This window comes from Scyliorhinus torazame, chromosome 5 (assembly GCF_047496885.1).
Source record: "Scyliorhinus torazame isolate Kashiwa2021f chromosome 5, sScyTor2.1, whole genome shotgun sequence".
Classification (NCBI taxonomy): Eukaryota; Metazoa; Chordata; class Chondrichthyes; order Carcharhiniformes; family Scyliorhinidae; genus Scyliorhinus; species Scyliorhinus torazame.
In genome coordinates this window covers 130,140,680-130,163,718 of record NC_092711.1, presented here as the reverse complement: position 1 = coordinate 130,163,718, position 23,039 = coordinate 130,140,680, and the positions used below count along the sequence as shown (strand labels likewise).

Genomic DNA, 23,039 nt, shown 5'->3' with positions numbered 1-23,039 from the left:
AACTAGAATTGTCCATTCTGAATTTTTATCCTGTGCTAACTGATGACTTTTGTAAATTATTTTTAAAGGATATTGGAAGAGGAGGAATTACAGACAGAAATTTCAAACATCTCGTCACTGTAATAAAGATTCACTCGATTCCTTCTGAATATCATCAGACTCTGAAGATCATCGGTGAGAAGGAGAAATGTTTGTCCAATCAGTCGGCTTCAAAAGATTTCAGACGTGAATGTGGCTGGAAAAGCACCGAGACCCACACAAAACACACCCTAGTGAGTGTTCCAGTGAGCTGACTATGGAAACATCAGTGTGACTGGAAAAGCACCGAGACCCACACAACACACACCCGAGTGAGAGGGTTCCAGTGAACTGACTGTGGAAAGAGATCAAACCAGATGCACAGCCTGAAAAAACATCATTCACAGTGAGGAGAGACAGTGCACATGTTCTGTGTGTAGACAAGGCTTCTGCTGATTGTCCAATCTGGAGAGACAGGAGGAGACCCAAAACATGGAGAAACCGTGGAAATGTGGGGATTGTGGGAAGGGATACAGATTCCCATCTCAGCTGGAGACTCATCGACGCAGTCACACTGGGGAGAGGCCGTTCACCTGTTCTCAGTGTGGGCAGGGATTCACTCGGTTATCCAGCCTGCAGTCACACCAGCGAGTTCACACCGGGGAGAGGCCGTTCACCTGCTCTCAGTGTGGGACGGGATTCACTGAGTTATCCAGCCTGCAGGCACACCAGCGAGTTCACACAGGGGAGAGGCCATTCACCTGCTCTCAGTGTGGGAAGGGATTCACTCAGTTATTCAACCTGCAGTCACATCAGCGAGTTCACACTGGGGAGAGGCCGTTCACCTGCCCTCAGTGTGGGAAGGGATTCCGTGCTTTATTCACCCTGCGGAGACATCAGCGAGTTCACACTGGGGAGAAGCCATTCACCTGCTCTCAGTGTGGGCAGAGATTCCGTGCTTTATTAACCCTGCAGAAACATCAGCGACTTCACACTGGGGAGAGGCCATTCACCTGCTCTCAGTGTGGGAAGGGATTCATTGAATCTTCCACCCTGCAGAGACACCAGCGAGTTCACACTGGGGAGAGGCCTTTCACCTGCTCTCAGTGTGGGAAGGGATTCATTGATTCATCCACTCTGCGGAAACATCAGCGAATTCACACTGGAGAAAGGCCATTCACCTGCTCTGTATGTGGGAAGGCATTCACACAGTTATTCAATCTGCAGACACACCAACGAATTCACACTGGGGAGAGGCCGTTTACATGCTCTCAGTGTGGGAAGGGATTTATTGATTCAGCCACGCTGCGGAAACATCAGCGTGTTCACACTGGGGAGAGGCCATTCATCTGCTCTCAATGTGGGAAGGGATTTATTGATTCATCCACCCTTCGGAAACACCAACGTGTTCACACTGGGGAGAGGCCATTCATCTGCTCTCAGTGTGGGAAAGGATTCATTGATTCATTCACCCTGTTGAAGCATCAGCGAGTTCACACTGGGGAGAGGCCATTCACCTGCTCTCGGTGTGGGAAGCGGTTCATTGATTCATCCACCCTGAGGAAACACCAGCGAGTTCACACTGGGGAGAGGCCGTTCACCTGCTCAGTGTGTGGGAAAGGTTTCACACAGTTATCCAACCTGCAGACACACCAGCGAGTACACACTGGAGAGAGGCCATTCACCTGCTCCGTGTGTGGGAATGGATTCACACAGTTATCCAGTCTGCAGACACACCAGCGAGTTCACACTGGGGAGAAGCCATTCACCTGCTCTCAGTGTGGGCAGAAGTTCCGTGCTTTATCCAGTCTGCGGAACCATCAACGAGTTCACATTGGGGAGACGTCATTCACCTGCTCCCAGTGTGGGGAGAGATTCAGTGATTTATCGAACCTGCGGACACACCAGCGAATTCACACTGGGGAGAAGCCATTCACCTGCTCTGAGTGTGGGAAGGGATTTCTTGATTCTTCCATCCTGCAGAGACATCAGCGAGTTCACACTGGGGAGAAGCCATTCACCTGCTCCCTCTGTGGGAATGGATTCACACAGTTATCCAGTCTGCAGACACATCAGCGAGTTCACACTGGGGAGAGGTCATTCATCTGCTCTTAGTGTGGGAAGGGATTACATAGAAACATAGAAAATAGGAGCAGGAACTGGCCATTTTGTCCTTTGCACCTGCCCTGCCATTCATTATGATCATGGCTTATCATCCAACTCAATAGCCTAACCCCACTTTCCCCTCCATATCCTTTGATCCCCTTCGCCCTCAGTGCTATATCTAACTGCTTCTTGAAAATGTACAATGTATTGGCCTCAACTATTTCCTGTGGTAATAAATTCCACAGGCTCAGCACTCTGGTCAAAGAAATTACTCCCCATCTCTGTCTAAATGGTCTACCCCGTATCCTCAGACTGCGACCATCGGGTTCTGTACATGCCCACCATCGGGAAAATCTTTCCTGCATCTACCCTGTCAAGTCCTGTTAGAATATTATAGGTTTCTATGAGATCCCCCTCAGTCTTCTGAACTCCAGCGAATACAATCCTAACTGATTCAATCTCTTGTACGTCCGTCCCACCATCCCAGGAATCAGTCTGGTAAACCTGCTCTGCATTCCCTCTAAAGCAACAACATCCTTCCTCAGATAAGGAGACCAAAACTGCACACAATATTCCAGGTATGGCCTCGCCAAGGCCCAGTATAATTGCAGTAAGATATCCCTGCTCCTGTACGCTAATCCGCTCGCAATGAAGGCTAGCATACCATTTGCCTTCTTTCCCGCCTGCTGTAGCTGCATACTTACCTTCGCTGACTGATGTACGAGGACACCCAGGTCTCGTTGCACATTCCCCTCTCCTAACTTACGGCCATTCAGCTAATAGTCTGACGTCTTGTTTTTGCTCGCGAAGTGGATAACGTCACATTTCTCCAAATTATACTGTATCTGCCATTCATTTGCCCACTCACTCAACTTGTCCAAATCACACTGAAGGATCTCTGCATCCTCCTCACAGCTCACCCTCCCATGCAGCTTGTGTGATCTGCAACTTTGGAGATATTGCATTTTGTTCCCTCATCTAAATCGTTAATATATAGGGTGGCACAGTGGTTAGCACTGCTGCCTCACGGCACTGAAAACCAATCCTGCCCTGGGTCATTGTCTGTGTGGAGACAAGTTCTCCTTGTGTCTGCGTGGGTCTCACCCCCATAACCCAAAGATGTGCAGGGTAGGTGAATTGGCCACGCTAAATTTCCCCTTAATTGGTCAAAAAGAATTGGGTACTTCCAATTTGAGGGAAAAAATCATTAATATATCTTGCGAATATCTGGGTTTAAGCAACGATCCCTGTGGTACCCCACTAGTCACTGCCTGCCAATTTGAAAAGGACCCATTAATTCCTACTCTTTGTTTCCTGTCTGCCACCTAGTTTTCTATCTATCTCAATATCCCCTTATCCCATGTGCTTTAATTGTACACACCAATCTCTTATGTGGGACTTTGTCAAAAGCCATCTAAAAGTCCAAATGTACCACATCCACTGGCTCCCCCTCATCAACTCTACCAGTTACACCCTCGAAGAATTCCAGTAGATTTGTCAAGCTTGATTTCCCTTTCATGTGTCTATGCTGACTGTCTGATCCTGCCACAATTTTCTAAGTACTTTGCTGTAAAACCTTTTTAAAACCTTTCTTTTATTGGTATTTTCAAAATTATATACGTTGCTGTTCGTGTTGTACAATGACAAAGGTTCCTTCTTAGGTTTCTCTATTTATAGTCTGCTGTCTCTATACACTGTTGCCGTCTACAATCCTCGCTATTCCCCGCGCCCCCCCCCCCCCCCAGCTCCTCTCTCCTTGACCTCCTCTCTTCCCCCTTTTGCACTGCTGTTCCCTATTTTTTCTTGCTGGGTTTTGCCACTTCACCTTGCTCCCCCCACCGCCTCTCGCTTTCCTTTATCTATCTTGTCCTGGCTGTTTCCCCTTGGCTACTGGCTATTCATTTATTTATGTGTTGGCCACAAATAAGTCTCGGAACAGCCGGGTGAATGGCTCCCATGTTTTGTGGTAGCCCTCTTCTGACCCACAGATGGTGAATTTGATTTTCTCCATTTGGAGAAATTCTGATAGATCTGTAGCTTTGGGTTGTGCTGCGGATCGCTAACCAAGCAGGATTCTATGGCGGGCGATCAGGGAAGCAAAGGCAGGGGCATCCTCCCTCCTCCCCATGAAGAGATCTGGCTGGTTTGATACCCCGAAGACCGCCACTTTCGGGCATGGCTCCACCCTTGTCCCCACCACTTTGGACATTGCCTCGAAGAAGTCTGGCCAGTACCCAGCCAAGACCAGAACATGTGGGCGTGGTTGGCCGGGCCTCTTTGGCACCGTTCGCATCTATCCTCCACCTCCGGGAAGAACCTGCTCAGGTTCTGGTCAAGTGGACGCTATGTACCACTTTTAGCTGCGTTAGGTTGAGCCTCATTCATGTGGAGGTAGAGTTTACCCTGTGCACTGCTTCGCTCTAGAGTCCCCACCCTCTTTCGAACCCCAAGTCTTCCTCCCATTTCCTCCTTATCGTGTCCAGTTCGGTGTCGGCCCTCTCTAGCAGTCATTCGTACATGTCACTATAGTTCCCTCTGCCTAGGATGTCTGCGTCCAGTAGCTCTCAGAATCGTGTCTGTCGTGGTGGTTGTGGGTATGTCCTTGTCTCCTTCCGTAGGAAGTTTTAAAGCTTCAGGTATACGAGTTTGTTGCCTTCAGCTAGTTGGAATCTCTGCGTCAGTTCTTCCAGTGTTGTGACCCTACCGTCAGTGTATAGGTCCCTGACTGTCAGTGTCCCCCCTGTCCTGTCTCCACCTTTTGAAGGTGGCGGTCGGTGAGTGCTGGTGTGAATCTGGTGTTATTGCAGATGGGGCTTTGTCGGACATTTTGGTTAGTCCGAATTGCTACTGTAGTTGGTTCCATGTTTGAGGGAGGCTGTCACCACTGGGCTGCTGGCGTGTTTCTTGGGCGGGGATGGGAGTGCCGCCGTGGCGATGGCCCGGAGGGAGGTCCCCTTGCAGGAGACCTCCTCCGCTCGCACTCACTCGGCCTCTGGCTCCTTTATCCATTCCATCACTCTTTCCGCCGTCGCTGCCCAGTGGTAGAATTGTAGGTTTGTGAGGGCTAGCTCTCTCCTGGATTTTGTTTTCTGTAGGACCATCTTTGTGATCCTAGCATTCTTCCCCCCCCCTCCCCGCATAAAAACACCATGATTAATTTGTCCAGTGTTGAAAAAGGCCTTGGGGATATATAGATCGAGATGGATCTTAGATGGAAGAGGTATCTGGGCAGTACGTTAATTTTGATCGTCTGTACTCTGCCTGCCAGGGAGAGTGGGAATGTGTTCCACCTCTGCAGGTCCTTTTTGACTTCCTCTGTCAGACTGGTCAGGTTCCATTGTGGATCCCCATCCAGTCATGCGCGATTTGGATCCCCAGGTAGCTGCTATAAAATCTTTGATAATGGATTCTAGAATTTTCCCCACTGTCGGTGTCAGGCTTACTGGTCTATAATTCCCTGTTTTCTCTCCATCTCGCTTTTTAAATAGTGGAGTGACATAAGCCACCCTCCAATCTGAAGGAATTGTTCCAGAGTCCATAGAATCCTGGAAGATGACCACCAATGCATCCACTATTTCTAGAGCCACTTCCTTAAGTACTTTGGGATGCAGATTATCAGGCTCTGGGGATTTATCAGCCTTCAATCCCATCAATTTTCCCAACACCATTTCTCTACTAATATTGATCTTCCTCAGTTCCTCCCTCTCACTAAATCCTGCGTTCCCCAACATTTCTGGTATCTGATTTGTGCCCTCATTTGTGAAGACAGACCCAAATTATGTATTTATTTGCTCAGCCATTTCATTATCCCCGAATATACATTCCCCTGTTTCTGACTGTAAGGAACCTACATTTGGCTTCACCAATCTTTTTCTCTTAACATACCTATAGAAACTTTTACAAACTTTTATAATCAGCCTAATTTCCTGTTTTATGCCATTCCCAACATCACCACTGCAGTTTGGGCGTCTATATACAATACCCACTAATTGTTTTACCCATACAGATTCCGAATTGTCGGAGCTAATATCCTTCCCCACTATTGCATTAATTTCCTCTGCCACACCACTGCCTTTTTGTTTGTCCTTCCTAAATACTGAATATATTCAGTTCCCATCCCTGGTCATCCTGCAGCCACGAGTCCATAATCTCGATTATCTCACACCCATTTATGTCTCTGCGCAATTCACTCGGTTATGCCGTCTGCAGTCACACCAGGGAGTTCATACTGGGGAGAGGCCGGTCACCTGCTCTCAATGTGCGAAGGGATTTTGTAATTCATCGCACTTTCTGAGACACCAACAAGTTCACGACTGATTACAGGGATTGGATTCTGCTGTTACTGTTTCTGTTCTCAATTACATCCAGGACTGCATTTTGTTCATTCTGTTGGTCAATGGGGATGGTCAGAGGGTTTCTTTCTGCTGGACTGGCCGGTCTCACGACTTCACCTCCAGTGGGCTGATTCTTTCTGAGCCTTATTGTGAATATCTGGTTTCACATTTCACAGAGTGAAAGGGTGTTTGGAGGTTAGATGATGTTTCATTACCATTTCTGTTTGGAAACCCCAAACATCATACCACATTGCCATGAAGATGGGCTATGGTGGTTACAGGATTCTTTTGTTTAATTTATCTTGGTGTTTCTCACAGCAGAAATCTATCAGGGTCTGAGGAGCAAGTTGTCTGAGGTGGACCTGGAAAATACATTAAATAGTATGGTGGGAGACTGGTAATCACTAATATTTACGGAATTATTGCAGATTTACACGGGGATCGGTTAGCTCAGTTGGCTGGATGGCTGGTTTGTGCTGAGTGACACCAACAGCACAGGTTAAATTCCCATACCGGTTGAGGTTAGCCAAGATCTGTGTCAGCATTTATGCTCCACATGATCCTCCACACACTCCACTACATCTCCCCCATCAGCATCCCTTTCTATTCCTTTCTCCCTCATGTATGTATCCAGCTTCCCCTTCAATGTATTCATGCTGCTCACCTCAACCACTCGCTGTGGTGTGAGTTCCACATTCTCACCACTCGCTGGGTAAAGAGGTTTCTATTGAAATTCCTATTGGATTATTGAGCTTCTTCATAATCTTCAAGACTTTCATCAGGTCACCCATCAGTCTTCTCTTTTCCAGAAAAAAGCAGCTCCAGCCTTTCCCGAGTGTTAAATGCTCTCAGTTCTGTATATTGTGAATCTTTGTTGCACCTTCGCCGGTGTCTCTGTTTCCTTTTTCGAAATGGAGATCATCAACGTTGACAGTCCTCCCAGTGTAGCCGAACCCTGCTTCTAAACAAGTTGAACAATTCCTCCGTGCTTTTCAATTCTATCCCTCTGAAATGGAACCCTATATGGGCCCCACACTTTAGGGAAGATGTGAAGTTCTTAGAGATGGTGCAGAGGACATTGCCGAGAATGGCACCAGAGATGAGGGACTCCAGTCAGTTGGAGTGACTGGAGCAGCTGAATTTCTCTCCTGAGATCACAGCATCTGGAGGGTGGGGAATGGGGCCATTCAGCCCTTTGGGACCGTGTCGGCTCCCTGTGGAGGAAGCCAGTCTGTCCATTGCCCCGTTCTATCCCCGAATCTCTGTAGGTTTATTTCACTCAATACCCGTCCAATTGAAATCCTTCCGTCATCTCTGCATCTCCTACCCTCATAGGCAGTAGGTTCCAGGTCGTTACCACTCGCTTTATATGTAGCAAGGCTCCTAGAGCACCGAGAAGTCTATTTGGCCCATCAAATTCCCTTATGGAAGTTACAGTCCAATGAGATTCCAGCACCATTTATAGACAGTGCATTCCAAATCACAACAACTCGCTGTGTTTTACAACAAATAATTGGGCATATGGTGCATCTGGAGTTTCACAGAGTATTCAAAATGGTGTCAATGACTGGCTATTACACAAAATTAAGACTCAATCTTTATCAATGATTTTGGTGAAGACACCGAGTGTAATATATCCTAGTTTGTGGACAATTAGAGCAAATGTACATTTCTATAAAACCTCTTACTGCCACTGGACCTCCTAAAGTGTTATAAAGCCAATGGAGTACTTTTGAAACATATTCACTGTTGTAATGTAGGAAACTGTAAGTACGCATGTGTAATCACATTTAGCTTTAAATTGTTATTTTCATAGTGTATTCACTGTCATTAGTAACAAGGTCAAGGAAGCCCTTTTGTACCTCTAACATGTGGCTTCCTGCAGCCATTTCACTCTCTGTACCTTTTCTATATTAAACATGTATTGATTTCATTGCAAAAAAAAAATAATTGATGATTATTCAGGAGTGAACATGGATTATCATTAGTTAATTAGTGCATTAGGTACATGTATTGTAAAGACTAGATCTTTATTTTAAAAAATTAACACCATCAACCAAAATGTTTCCAGAAACTGCAGAATTTGTTTGAAAAAATAAATTACTTTATAATGTTGAGAAGTTACAAGACATCATATTCTGCCAAGACTATGGGCGAGGCAGTGGCCTGGGATAGTAATCCAGAGACCCAGGTTAACGCTCTAGGGATCTGGGATTAAATCTGGCTACGACAGTTATCGATATTGAATGAAAGTCTCAACTTAAAAGTCCAATGTTGACATTGTCGATTCTTGTAAAAACCCGGCTGGTTCACTAATGTCCTTACGGAAATCTGCTCTCCTTACGTGGCCTGGCCTACACGTGACTCCAGATCCACAGCAATGTAGTGGTTGATTTGTAAGTGCCCTCTGAAATAGCCTCACAAGACATGCAGTTCAAGGGTAATTGGAATGAGCAGTAAATGCTGGCCCAGCCAGTGACCCCCACCTCCCATGAGTGAATAATTTTTAAGGCGGCTCAATGTTCAGTCTGAAGACGAGTAAGAAACTGTCTCTTTGATTGGATTGGATTTATTGTCACGTGTACCGAGGTACAGCAAAAAATATTGTTCTGTGTACAGTCCAGACAGATCGTTCCATACATGAAAAAACCTAGGACAGACGATAAATACACAATGTGAATACACAGACACCGGGTGAGCATACGGAGTGTAGTACTACTCAGAAAAGAACCAGTGTATCTTGTATTTCCCAACGTATTAATTAAAAATTACTGCATTAATTAGTTTGTAACAGATTAAATAAGTAATGATCCTTAATTTAGTTGCAATTAATGAAACAAAAACAAAAAAATCATTGGACATGGGCATCGCAGGCTGTGCCAGTACCCATCCCTAATTGCCCTTGAGGGGGCTGATCAGAGTCAACCACATTGCGATGGGTCTGGAGTCACATGTAGGCCAGACTGAATAAGTACGGCAGATTTCCCTTCCTAAAGGAAATTAGTGAACCAGCTGGTTTCATAGACTTTTAATTCCAGATATTTTATTGAGTTTAAATTCCATCACCTGTGGTGGTGGGATTCGAATCCAAGTCCCCAGATCTTTATCCGTGTATCCAATCACAGAGACAGTTTCTTAATAATCTTCAAATTGAACAATGAGCCTTCTTAAAAATTATTCATTCATGGGAGGTGGGTGTCACTGGCTGGGCCAGCATTTACTGCTCATTCCAATTGCCCCTGAACTGTGTGTCTTGTGAGGCTATTTCAGAGGGCACTTACAAATCAACCACAACATTGCTGTGGATTTGAGTCACGTGTAAGCCAGGCCACGTAAGGAGAGCAGATTTCCGTCAGGACATTAGTTGAAATCTTTTCTCACAGACAGAACAGAGAAACATTTCTCCTTCCACATTCGGAGTATGATATTCGGGTCCTGATGAATTAACTGACTCTGTCCGATCTTGATGCAATATTTAGTCTGAATTTCCCAAATACAAATCTTCTATTGTCCTGTAAAAGGAGTTTACAAAAATCATCACTATCAGGACAGGATAGATATTCACAACACATAGTGCTAGTTCCTATGGAATATTCCTTCCCCTCGCATCCCCAAAACCTGTATATCTCCATCTCTCACACACACCCTCCATTCTCTCTGCTGTGCCTAATATACACCGTCCAAATGCTTCTGAATGACAATTCATGATGATGAACAGATCCATGTTCACTAATTCCTGTGCAGGGCAGAGATCTGAAAAGGATCATGTAGACTGCTAGCCATGTACACGTATATATTACTGGGTTAAAAATGTAATATACACTGCATCGCTTGGTGAGGCGATGGTATATTGGTAATGTCACATGACTAGTAATCCAGACCCTGGGTAATTCTCTGGGAATTGGGGTACGAATCCCACTATGTCAGATGGTGACATTTCAATTAAATACAAATCTGGAATTAAAAGTCGGATGGTGACCATGAAAACATTGTCAATTGTTGTAAAAACCCATCTGGTTCACTGATGTCCTTCAGAGAAGGAAATCTACCCTCCTTACCTGGTCTGGCCTACATGTGACTTACATAGAAGATAGAAGCAGGAGTAGGCCATTCGGCACTTCGAGCCTGCTCCACCATTCATTATGATCATGGCTGATCATCAAGTTCAATACCCTGATCCCACCGACTCCTGACTGTGCAGAAGACGACTATTTGGCCAATCGAGTCTGCACCGACCCTCTGATCGATTACCCTGCCTCGGTCCATTTCCCTGCCTTGTCCCCGTTATCCCACTGCACACTAAAGGACAATTTAGTATGGCCAATCCACTTAAAATGCATATCTTTGGACTGTGGGAGGGAACCGGAGCACCCGGCGGAAACCCACGCAGACATGGAGAGAAGGTGCAAACTCCACACTGGCAGTGACACAAGGTCACAATTGAACCCGAGTCCCTGGCACTGTGAGACAGCAGTACTAATCACTGTGCCACACTAACTGTCGACTCTGGTGGGATTTGAGCCCACAACCTTTGAATCCCGTACTTGCCATTAAGTAGATGTCCAAAGGGCAGCACGTAGGCGCAATGGACAGCATTGCTGCCTCACGGCACCGAGGTCCCAGGTTCGATCCCGCTCTGGGTCACTGTCCGTGTGGAGTTTGCACATTCTCCCCGTATTGCGTGGGTTTCGCTCCCACAACCCAAAGATGTGCATGCTAGGCAGATTGGCCACGCTAAATTGCCCCTTAGTTGGAAAATATGAATTGGGTACTCTAAATTTATTTTAAAAAGTAGAAGTCCAGCACACTTATCAATTGCGCCACAGAGCCATACATATCCTTTGATCCCTTTAGTCCCAAGAGCTATATCTTTTTTTTTTAATTTTAGAGTACCCAATTCATTTTTTCCAATTAAGGGGCAATTTGGCGTGTTAAATCCACCTATCCTGCACATCTTTGGGTTGTTGGGGTGAAACCCACGCAGACATAGGGAGAATGTGTAAACTCCACACGACAGTGACCCAGAGCCGGGATCTCGGCGCCATGAGACTGTAATGCTACTACTGCACCACTGCTGCCCTCCAAGAGCTATATCTAACTCTTTCTTGAAATTGCACAATGTTTTGGCCTCAATGACTTTCTGTGGTAATGAATTCCACAGGCTCATTACTCTCTGGGTGAAGAATTTCTCCTCACCTCAGTCCTAAAAGTTTTACCTCTTATCCTCAAACTATGACCCCCCAGTTTTGGACTTCCCACATCGGGAACATTCTTTCTGAATCTACTCTGTCTAGTCCTGTTAGAAATATATACGTTTCTATGAGATCCCTTCTCAGACCCACAATAATGTGGTTGACTCTCAAATGCCCTCTGAAATGGCCGAGCAAATCAACCCAGTTCAAGGGCAATTAGGCAATAAAGGCTGACCCAGCCAGTGATGTCCAGATATTATGAATGAATTTTAAAAATTAAAGACAGAAGAAAAGCTTTATTTATGAGTGAATGCGCATGACCAGGAACTCGTTACCTATGAGATCAATGAATTCTAAATGAAATTGGATCGGCACGTGAAGAAATAAACTTGCTGGGGAAAGGATTATAGGCGGGGAATACAGACGAGAATGGGACTGACTGGATTGCTCCAAAGAGGATCAACATGGATACAAGTTGTTGAATTTGACTGTGTGCTTTAATGACACTATGACTGGAAAAGTACAACACAACTAGAGTATTATATTACAAGATTAGAAATAATTATGAATGGACTTCCGGGTGCGGCGATGACCAGCTGAGTCGCATGTTTCGGCAGCTCCCGGTGGAACGGACTTTTGGGCTCTTGATAGGAGCCCCAACGGCAATTTTAACTGCAAAAAACACTGCGGTAATCCAGAAGGGAATCCCCCCGGACACGGATGGAAAAAAGAGAGGAAAGTGGCCGGATTGCGGTGGATCCTCTAGAGCAGCGGCCAGGAAGGCAGGCACAAAGCAAGATGGCGTCGGAAGGAGGCAGTTTAATATGGGGCCCTGACCAACAAGAGTTCCTGCGGCGTTGCGTGGAAGAACTCAAAAAGGAGATAAAGGAGCTGTTGGCCACGATATTACAAGCGATTGAGGGGCTAAAGGAGGAGCAAAAGACCCAGGAACAGGAGCTTTGGGTCATGAAGGCAAAGGCTGCTGAGAATGAGGACGACATACAGGGCCTGGTGGTGAAAACGGAGATGCACGAGGCACAACACAAAAGGTGTGTGGAAAGGCTGGAGGTGCTGGAGAATAATGCGAGGAGGAAGAATTTAAGGATTCTTAGTCTTCCCGAAGGTGTAGAAGGGGCGGACGTCGGGGCATATGTGAGCATGATGCTGCACTCGTTAATGGGATCGGAGGCCCCGACGGGTCCGCTGGAGGTGGAGGGAGCCTATCGAGTTATGGCGCGAAGACCGAGGGCTGGAGAAATTCCTCGAGCCATAGTGGTGAGATTTCTCCGATATAAGGACAGAGAGATGGTCCTCAGATGGGCAAAGAAAACTCGGAGCAGTAGGTGGGAGAACGCGGTGATCCGCGTATATCAAGATTGGAGTGCGGAGGTGGCGAGAAGGAGGGCAAGCTTTAATCGGGCCAAGGCGGTGCTGCACAAACGAAAGGTTAAATTTGGAATGCTGCAACCGGCAAGACTGTGGGTCACACATCAAGGGAAACACCACTACTTCGAAACGGCAGATGAGGCGTGGACATTTATTGTCGAGGAGAAACGAGTGAGCGGGCCAGAAAAAGAACGTTTGGGACAAAGTGGGGGGGGTGAATATGTGGGATGAAGGGGGGGAAAAGAGGGAAGAGATGACTTCCCAAGTTGTTAATCCTGCGACCCGGTAACTTTTCTCTCTTCCCCATGTCGTGGGGGAGGGAGGATGAGGAGCTGAGGGCGCCGGCCATTAGGGGCGGGGCCAAAAGGGAAGCGCGGGCTTTGTTCCCGCGCTATGAACAGGGAAGCAGGAAGGAGGGGGCCTCGCACAGTGTGAGCCGAGGTCACGGGGGGAAGCCGAGGTCGGCCAGAGTTTGCTGACTTCTGGGAGCAACATGGGGGGTGCAATTACGCTAGTTTGGGATCTAACGGGGGGGGGGGGGTTAACTGGGCTGCTGCTGCTGGGGAGAAGGGGGAGCTGGTATGGGGGGGGGTGGTCGGGGCAGAGGGGCGCCGCTTGGGGAGATACGGCTACGTGGGAACCGGGTGAGGAGCTGGATTGAAAAAGGAGATGGCTAGTCGTCAAGGAGGGGGGTAAAGAGCCCCCCAACCCGGTTGATCACGTGGAATGTGAGAGGGCTGAACAGGCCGATTAAGAGGGCACGGGTACTCGCACACCTAAAGAAACTTAAGGCAGATGTGGTTATGCTTCAGGAGACGCATCTGAAGCTGATAGACCAGGTCAGACTACGCAAAGGATGGGTGGGGCAGGTGTTCCATTTGGGGCTAGACGCAAAAAACAGGGGGGTGGCCATATTAGTGGGGAAGCGGGTAATGTTTGAGGCAAAGACTATAGTGGCGGATAGTGGGGGCAGATACGTGATGGTGAGTGGCAAATTGCAAGGGGAGGCGGTGGTATTAGTGAACGTGTATGCCCCGAACTGGGATGATGCCAACTTTATGAGGCGTATGTTAGGACGAATCCCGGACCTAGAAGTGGGGAAGTTGGTAATGGGTGGAGATTTTAATACGGTGCTGGACCCAGGGCTGGACAGATCGAGGTCCAGGACCGGAAGGAGGCCGGCTGCAGCTAGGGTGCTTAAGGACTTTATGGAGCAGATGGGAGGAGTAGATCCCTGGAGATTTAGTAGACCTAGGAGTAAGGAGTTTTCGTTTTTCTCCTATGTCCACAAAGTTTATTCACGAATAGATGTTTTTGTTTTGGGAAGGGCACTGATCCCAAAGGTGACGGGGATGGAGTACACGGCTATAGCCATTTCGGATCATGCTCCAAATTTGGTGGACCAGGAGATAGGGGAAGAAAAACAACAGCGTCCACCCTGGAGAATAGACATGGGATTATTGGCAGATGAGGTTGTGTGTTTAAGGGTGAGGGGGTATATTGAAAGGTACTTGGAACTCAATGATAATGGGGAGGTACAGGTGGGAGTGGTCTGGGAGGCGCTGAAGGCAGTGGTTAGAGGGGAGCTGATATCTATTAGGGCACATAAAGGAAAGCAGGAGGGTAGGGAAAGGGAGCGGTTGTTGAAAGAACTTCTGAGGGTGGACAGACAATATGCGGAGGCACCGGAGGAGGGACTGTACAGGGAAAGGCAAAGGCTACATGTAGAATTTGACTTGTTGACTACGGGTAATGCAGAGGCACAATGGAGGAAGGCACAGGGTGTACAGTACGAATACGGGGAGAAGGCGAGCAGGTTGCTGGCCCACCAACTTGAGGAAAAGGGGAGCAGCGAGGGAGATAGGGGGGTGAGAGATGAGGAGGGAGAGACGGAGCGGGGAGCGGAGAGAGTGAATGGAGTGTTCAAGGCATTTTACGAAAGATTATATGAAGCTCAGCCCCCGGATGGGAAGGAGAGAATGATGTGCTTTCTGGATCAGCTGGAATTTCCTAAGGTGGAGGAGCAGGAGAGGGTGGGACTGGGAGCACAGATTGAGACGGAGGAAGTAGTGAATGGGATTGGGAGCATGCAGGCGGAGAAGGCCCTGGGACCAGACGGATTCCCAGTTGAATTCTATAGGAAATATATGGACTTGCTGGCCCCGCTACTGATGAGAACCTTTAATGAGGCGAGGGAAAGGGGGCAGCTGCCCCCGACTATGTCAGAGGCAACGATATCGCTCCTCCTAAAGAAGGAAAAAGACCCTCTGCAATGCGGGTCATACAGGCCCATTTCCCTCCTGAATGTGGACGCTAAGATTCTGGCCAAGGTAATGGCAATGAGGATAGAGGATTGTGTCCCGGGGGTGGTTCATGAGGACCAAACTGGGTTTGTGAAGGGGAGACAGCTGAATACAAATATACGGAGGCTGCTAGGGGTAATGATGATGCCCCCACCAGAGGGGGAAGCGGAGATAGTGGTGGCGATGGATGCCGAGAAAGCATTTGATAGAGTGGAGTGGGATTATTTGTGGGAGATGTTGAGGAGATTTGGCTTTGGGGATGGGTATATCAGGTGGGTACAGTTGCTGTATAGGGCCCCGATGGCGAGTGTGGTCACGAATGGACGGGGGTCTGACTATTTTCGGCTCCATGGAGGGACGAGGCAGGGATGTCCTCTGTCCCCGTTATTGTTTGCACTGGCGATTGAGCCCCTGACCATAGCATTGAGGGGTTCCAGGAAGTGGAGGGGAGTACTCAGGGGGGAGAAGAACACCGGGTATCTCTGTATGCGGATGATTTGTTGCTATATGTGGCGGACCCGGCGGAGGGGATGCCAGAGATAATGCGGATACTTGGGGAGTTTGGAGAATTCTCAGGATATAAACTGAACATGGGGAAAAGTGAGTTGTTTGTGGTGCATCCAGGGGAGCAGAGCAGAGAGATAGAGGATTTACCGTTGAGGAAGGTAACAAGGGACTTCCGGTACTTGGGGATCCAGATAGCCAAGAATTGGGGTACATTACACAGGCTTAATTTAACGCAGTTGGTGGAACAGATGGAGGAGGACTTTAAGAGATGGGACATGGTGTCCCTGTCATTGGCTGGTAGGATGCAGGCGGTTAAAATGGTGGTCCTCCCGAGATTTCTTTTTGTGTTTCAGTGCCTCCCGGTGGTGATCACGAAGGCTTTTTTCAAAAGAATCGAGAAGAGTATTATGAGTTTTTTGTGGGCTGGGAAGACCCCGAGAGTGAGGAGGGGATTCTTGCAGCATAGTAGGGACAGGGGGGGGTGCTGGCACTACCGAGCCTAAGTGAGTACTACTGGGCCGCCAATGTTTCAATGGTGTGTAAGTGGATGGGAGAAGGGGAGGGAGCGGCGTGGAAGAGATTGGAGAGGGCGTTCTGCAGGGGGACTAGCCTACAAGCAATGGTGACGGCACCATTGCCATTCTCACCAAAGAAATACACCACAAGCCCGGTGGTGGTGGCTACATTGAAAATTTGGGGGCAGTGGAGATGGCATAGGGGAAGGATGGGAGCTTCGGTGCGGTCCCCGATAAGAAACAATCATATGTTCGTTCCGGGGAGAATGGATGGGGGATTTGGAGCATGGCAAAGAGCTGGGGTAGTACAACTGAGAAATCTGTTTGTAGATGGGACGTTTGCTGACGGAATGCATTTCGGTACATGCAATTGAGGGCTTTTGCGAGGCAACAGGTGAGGGAATTCCCGCAGCTCCCGACGCAGGAGGTGCAGGATAGAGTGATCTCAGAGACATGGGTGGGGGATGGTAAGGTGTCGGACATATACAGGGAAATGAGGGACGAGGGGGAGATCATGGTAGATGAGCTGAAAGGGAAATGGGAAGAAGAACTGGGGGAGGAGATTGAGGAGGGGCTGTGGGCTGATGCCCTACGTCGGGTAAACTCATCGTCCTCGTGTGCCAGGCTAAGCCTGATACAATTTGAGGTGTTACACAGGGCGCATATGACTGGAGCACGGCTTAGTAAATTTTTTGGGGTAGAGGATAGGTGTGCGAGATGCTCGAGAGGCCCAGCGAATCACACCCACATGTTCTGGTCATGCCCGGCACTACAGGGGTTCTGGGTGGGGGTGGCAAAGGTGCTTTCGAAGGTGGTGGGGGTCCGGGTCGAACCAAGCTGGGGGTTGGCTATATTTGGGGTTGCAGAAGAGCCGGGAGTGCAGGAGGCGAGAGAGGCTGACGTGTTGGCCTTTGCGTCCCTAGTAGCCCGGCGCAGGATATTGTTAATGTGGAAGGAAGCCAAACCCCCGGGTGTGGAGACCTGGAAAAACGACATGGCAGGGTTTATAAAGTTAGAACGGATTAAGTTCGTGTTAAGGGGTTCGGCTCAGGGGTTCACCAGGCGGTGGCAACCGTTTGTCGATTACCTCACAGATGATAGAGGGAATGGAGAAGAAGTAGACAACAGCAGCAACCCAGGGGGGGGAGGGGGGGGCGCGGGGGGAATCGGACGGACTCTCAAGGATGTTATTGTATATGTATAATATGTATAGGTAGTTGTTATAGGTAATTGGATTGTTGGATTGTATTTTTGGAGAGTATTTATTTTTGACAAGGCAGTTGCCATTCAGTTTTGTTTTTGTTTTTGTTTATATATTATTTATTTATTTGTTTAAAACTGGCCACTGTTATTTATATTGCTTTATTGTTGTTACAGTAACTACGTACTGTTATGTTTGGCCAAAAATCTTGAATAAAATATATTTTTTTAAAAAGAAATAATTATGAATGAAATTTATTACAGGCCAATAAATAATACATCTAAAACACACCATATAACATCACAAGACAGATATATATCCTCTCTTAATTTACTGCCCCCTTAAATGTCAGCCATCTCCTGGGGTAAACAGCCCTTTAATTGTGAACATTAGGAAAGAGATCATCCTTTTAGCCAGACAAATAAATGTCATGCTGAGGGTGCAAAGGATGTTAATGTCTTTGAGAGAGAGGGTGAGAGGAAAGCACGGTGGCTAGCATTGCTGCCTCACAGCTCCAGGGTCCCGGGTTCAATTCTGGCCTCGGGTGACTGTCTATGTGGAGTTTGCACTTTCTCCTTGTCTCTGCATGGGTTTCCTCCGGGTGGTTCGGTTTCCTCCCACAGTCCAAAGATGTACAGGTTAGGTGGATTGCTAAATTGCCCCTTGGTGTCCAAAAATGGTTACTGGGATAGGGTGGAGGTGTGGGCTTAAGTACTTACCTACCCTTAAGTAGGGTGCTCTTTCCAAGGACCGGTGCAGACTCGATGAGCCGAATAGCCTCCTTCTGCACTGTAAATCTTATGATTCTATGACCAAGCTAAATTGCCCCTCAGTGTTCAAAGGTTAATTGGGGTTACGGGCATAGGGGGGAAAGGCATAGGTAGGGTGCAGTTTCAGAGGGTTGGTATGATTCAATGGGCTAAATGGCCTCCTTCTGCACTGTAGGGATTTTATCACTTGGACCAATCTTTCCAGAGTCTACACCCTCCCTGGACTCACTGCCTTTCCCTTCAGTTCCGGCAAATCAACAATTGAAACCCAGAATTAGAAAAGAAATGGAAAGGGGGAAGAAAGGAAAGTGATTTACTCTCAGTTTCACACCGGAGGAAGTTTCAGTCTGTGTGAAGCTCAATCTTCATTCACACAAAGCTCGCCCTCTGATTGCCTGGAGGTCCAGCGTCCTTCCGGCCCTCCAGAACTCCCCTTTGGCCGGTTCCCTCAGCCGGTTACCAGGAATCCTTGGCTCGAGATGGTGGACGGGAGGGACAAGGTCAAATAACGTCACTGCAAAGCAGAGTGATTCAAAACAAACCTGTTGGACTTTAACGTGGTGTTGTAAGACTTCTTACTGTGCTCACCCCAGTCCAACGCTCGCATCTCCACATCATGGCTACCATCGACACCGCAAACTGCCGGCTCAAAGTGGAGAAGATCGCGCATATCGACACTGACATTAAGTTTCTACAAAGATGCAAGAAAGCAGACAAGATCCCAAAGGGCTACAGATTACAAACCCATTCAAGTTGACCTACAACACAGACTACGCTGAGAGACCCTGGCGTCGCACGTCTCTCACACTCCTCAACCACCTCGTCCGCCAGCTCTACAGCACACGCCGCAACCTGGAAACCAAGATAGAGGCCATATTCTCAACTTGCGCTCAGGACGCAGCAGACCAGCAGCGGAACACCGCCAAACAGATGAGACAACGATACTGTGCCACCTACGTACACACCAAGAACAGGAAGCTTGAGAAACTAGGCATCACCACTAGCAGCAACCAAGCCTCCCCGGTACCACAGTACAAAACAAAAGAGGGAAATCTTTTGTCAACTTATCGAACTACACCCTTCAACAAGACAAAACCAGAGGGCTCAATTTCTGTACCACCAGCAAAATGGACCTCATCAGTCTCGCGGCAGACACGGAGGAATTCATCAGGCGAATGAGGCGCCGGGAGTTCTTCCACAGACCTCAAGAGGCCGACAGCGAACCCAATGAGACATGCAATGAACCGGAACAGCAGACCGAGTGATCTGCGGCGCGGCAACCGAAGAGGAAAGACTCGAATTGGACCCCTCCAGAAGGCCACTGCCCTAGACTCGACATGTATGCTCAAGCCGTCAGGAGTCGCGTCAATGCCAGATTCATCAGTCTCATTCACAAGATAGCCCCGAACGTCACCCAAGCACAATGCAACACCATCCAAGCTTTCAAGACCAACCGCAACATCACCATCAAACCAGCAGACAAAGGAGGAGCCACCGTCACACTGAACAGAACAGACTACTGCAAAGAAGTATACCGACAACTGAACAACCAGGAACAGTACAGACAGTTACCCACAGATCCGACCAAGGAACACACTCGCCAACTCAACAGACTGATCAAGACCTTGGATCCAGACCTTCAGAGCACCCTACGTGCTCTCATCTCACGTACTCCCTGCGTTGGAGATCTCTACTGCCTCCCAAAAATACACAAGGCCAACACACCAGGCCGTCCTATTGTATCAGGCAATGGGACCCTATGTGAGAACCTCTCTGGTTACATCGAGGGCATCTTGAAACCCATCGTACAAGGAACGCCCAGCTTCTGTCGTGATACGACGGACTCCTTATAGAAACTCAGCACCCATGGACCAGTTGAACCAGGAACATTTCTCGTCACAATAGACGTCTCAGCACTCTACACCAGCATCCCCCAAGATGACGGCATTGCTGCAACAGCCTCAGTACTCAACAGCGACAACTGCCAATCTCCAGACGCAATTCTGCAACTCATCCGCTTCATTCTGGATCACAACGTCTTCACCTTCGACAACAAGTTCTTCATCCAGACACACGGAACAGCCATGGGGATCAAATTTGCACCTCAATATGCCAACATCTTCATGCACAAGTTTGAACAAGACCTCCTTACTGAACAGGACCTTCAACCAACGTTATACACCAGATACATCGATTACATTTTTTTCCTTTGGACCCACGGCGAAGAATCACTGAAACGACTACACGATGACATCAATAAGTTCCATCTTACCATCAGACTCACCATGGACTACTCTCCAGAATTGGTTGCATTCTTGGACACACTCGTCTCCATCAAGGACGGTCACCTCAACACTTTGCTTTACCGCAAGCCCACGGATAACCTCACAATGCTCCACTTCTCCAGCTTCCACCCTAAACACATTAAAGAAGCCATCCCCTATGGACAAGCCATACATATACACAGGACTTGCTCAGACGAGCAGGAGCGTAACAGACATCTACAGACGCTGAAAGATGCTTTCGTATGAACGGGATATGGCGCTCGACTCATCGATCGACAGTTCCAATGCACCACAGCAAAAAAACGCACCAACCTCAGAAGATAAACACGGGACACAACCGACAGAATACCCTTCGTCGTCCAGTACTACCCCGGAGCGGAGAAACTACGCCATCTTCTTCGCAGCCTTGAACACGTCATCGACGAAGACGAACATCTTCCCAAGGTCATTCAAACACTCCCACTACTTGCCTTCAAACAACCACGCAACCTTAAACAAATCATTGTTTGCAGCAAACTACCCAGCCTTCAGAATAGCGACCACAACACCACACAACCCTCTCATGGCAATCTCTGCAAGACTTGCCAGATCATCGACACGGGTACCACCATTACACGTGAGAACACCACCCACCAGGTATGTGGTACATACTTGTGTGACTCGGCCAACGTTGTCTACCTCATACGCTGCAGGAAAGGATGTCCCGATGTGTGGTACATTTGCGAGACCATGCAGACGCTGCAACAACGATGTTAAGGTCCAGGGTTTAGAGAGCCCCGAAGTGTATCATGGAGTTCACCTGACCCTTAAATTTGAATTTATTGTGGTTATGGGGAACACAGGGGCCTGTCTTTCAGTTGTTATTCAACAGAGAGTTACAGTACTTTTACATTAAAACAATGTTTATTTATGAAACCAGTTAACACTTTATAAACCCACAGTAAACATCTTAACAGCTATCAACACCAATAAATCCCCAAAGAATACAGTACTCTATAGATAATCCTTAATAAATTCCCAAACAACATCCGGAAGACAAAAGACCCTTTTAACACAGGGATCAGGTTTAAATTCTCTAATGAGAGCAGTCATCCCTTTGAAATCACCCAAATTAACACTCTTTAGCTTGTAGAGAGATTCATGCACATCTGCTGGTTTTCACTGCAGCTCTTCTCTCTGAAAACGAAACTAAAGACTCACTCTGTAGCAGTCTGCTCAAAAACGAAGGTAAAGCAGACAGCCCAGCTCCACCCATACTCTGACATCACTGATAAACACCTATTTCTTAAAGACCCATTTCTTAAAGGTACTCTCACACGACAACGGATGAACGGACATCGCGCGACAATCGCCAGGCAGGAATATTCCCTTCCAGTCGGGGAACACTTCAGCAATCAAGGGTATTCAGCCTCTGATCGTCGGGTAAGCGTTCTCCAAGGTGGTCTTCAGGACGTGCGACAACGCAGAATCGCCGAGCAGAAAATTGTAACCAAGTTCTGCACACATGACTACGGCCTCAACCGGGTCCTTGGATTCATGTTGCATTACATTCACCCCCCACCATCTGGCCTGGGCTTGCAAAATCCTACCAACTGTCCTGGCTTGAGACAATTCACACCTCTTTAACCTGGGATTATCCCTCTCTCCAGTTGCTCCATGTGGACCTGTAAAGACTTAATTACCTGCAAAGACTCGCATTCAAAGTATCGTCTTGCATCATTGATTTTGTCTGTATATGTGCTTCTGGAACCCACCTCTTCATTCACCTGAGGAAGGAGCAGTGCTCCGAAAGCTAGTGATTCAAAACAAACCTGATTTTAACCTCGTGCTGTAAGACTTCTTACTAGCTGATTCAGGCAGGGCTCCGTTGCCTCAGGCAATGCCTCAGAGGGATTTCCCAGCACAAATTGGGAGTCCCAGTGGGAGAATTTCACTGGTTCCAGCAGTAAGACTGCGGATTGGACAGCAGCTCAGCGCATCAGGTCAAATTGCTTCCCACCCCACGTGGGGTCGGATTCCGCTCCGCGGGAGTTGACTAATGGGAAGAGTCAGCACACCGGAAGCACTCTGATCATCCAGCTCTTCCCCGTGTATGAATGGGGAAGTTGGACAATGTGTTTGTAAACCTGTCCATTACTGCGCAGCAAAGCTGCTGCTGGTCCAGCTCTGAATGAAGATTGAGATTCACACAGACTAAAACCGTCTCCCATGTCCCACACCTGTGAGTTAAACACTTCCTATTCTCCACTTTTATAATTTTGAATTAATTTGTTGACTTGCAGGAACTGAAGGGACAGGAAGTGAATCCAGGAAGGGTGCTGACTCTGGAAAGGTTAGTCCAGGTCTCTCTCTCTCTCATAGATATTGACATCCTTTGCTCCCTCAGCTTGATACATTTATTTCGAAGATAAAAGCAAATTAC

At 47.8% G+C, this 23,039-nt stretch overlaps 1 protein-coding gene across 2 annotated transcripts in view; it reads left to right on the top strand.

The window, feature by feature from the left end:
- LOC140419746 (uncharacterized) overlaps positions 1-8,578 on the top strand; it is a 50,255-nt gene extending 41,677 nt beyond the window's left edge. The window contains exon 5 of one of the 2 annotated variants that reach the window (XM_072503691.1): positions 568-8,578. In XM_072503691.1, the coding sequence (XP_072359792.1) occupies positions 568-2,133 (1,566 nt within the window). In that variant the 3' untranslated portion in view covers positions 2,134-8,578. Of the gene's footprint in view, positions 1-68 lie in introns of both variants that reach the window. The other variant, XM_072503690.1, reaches the window with a different exon arrangement.
- Positions 8,579-23,039: the final 14,461 nt, after the last annotated feature.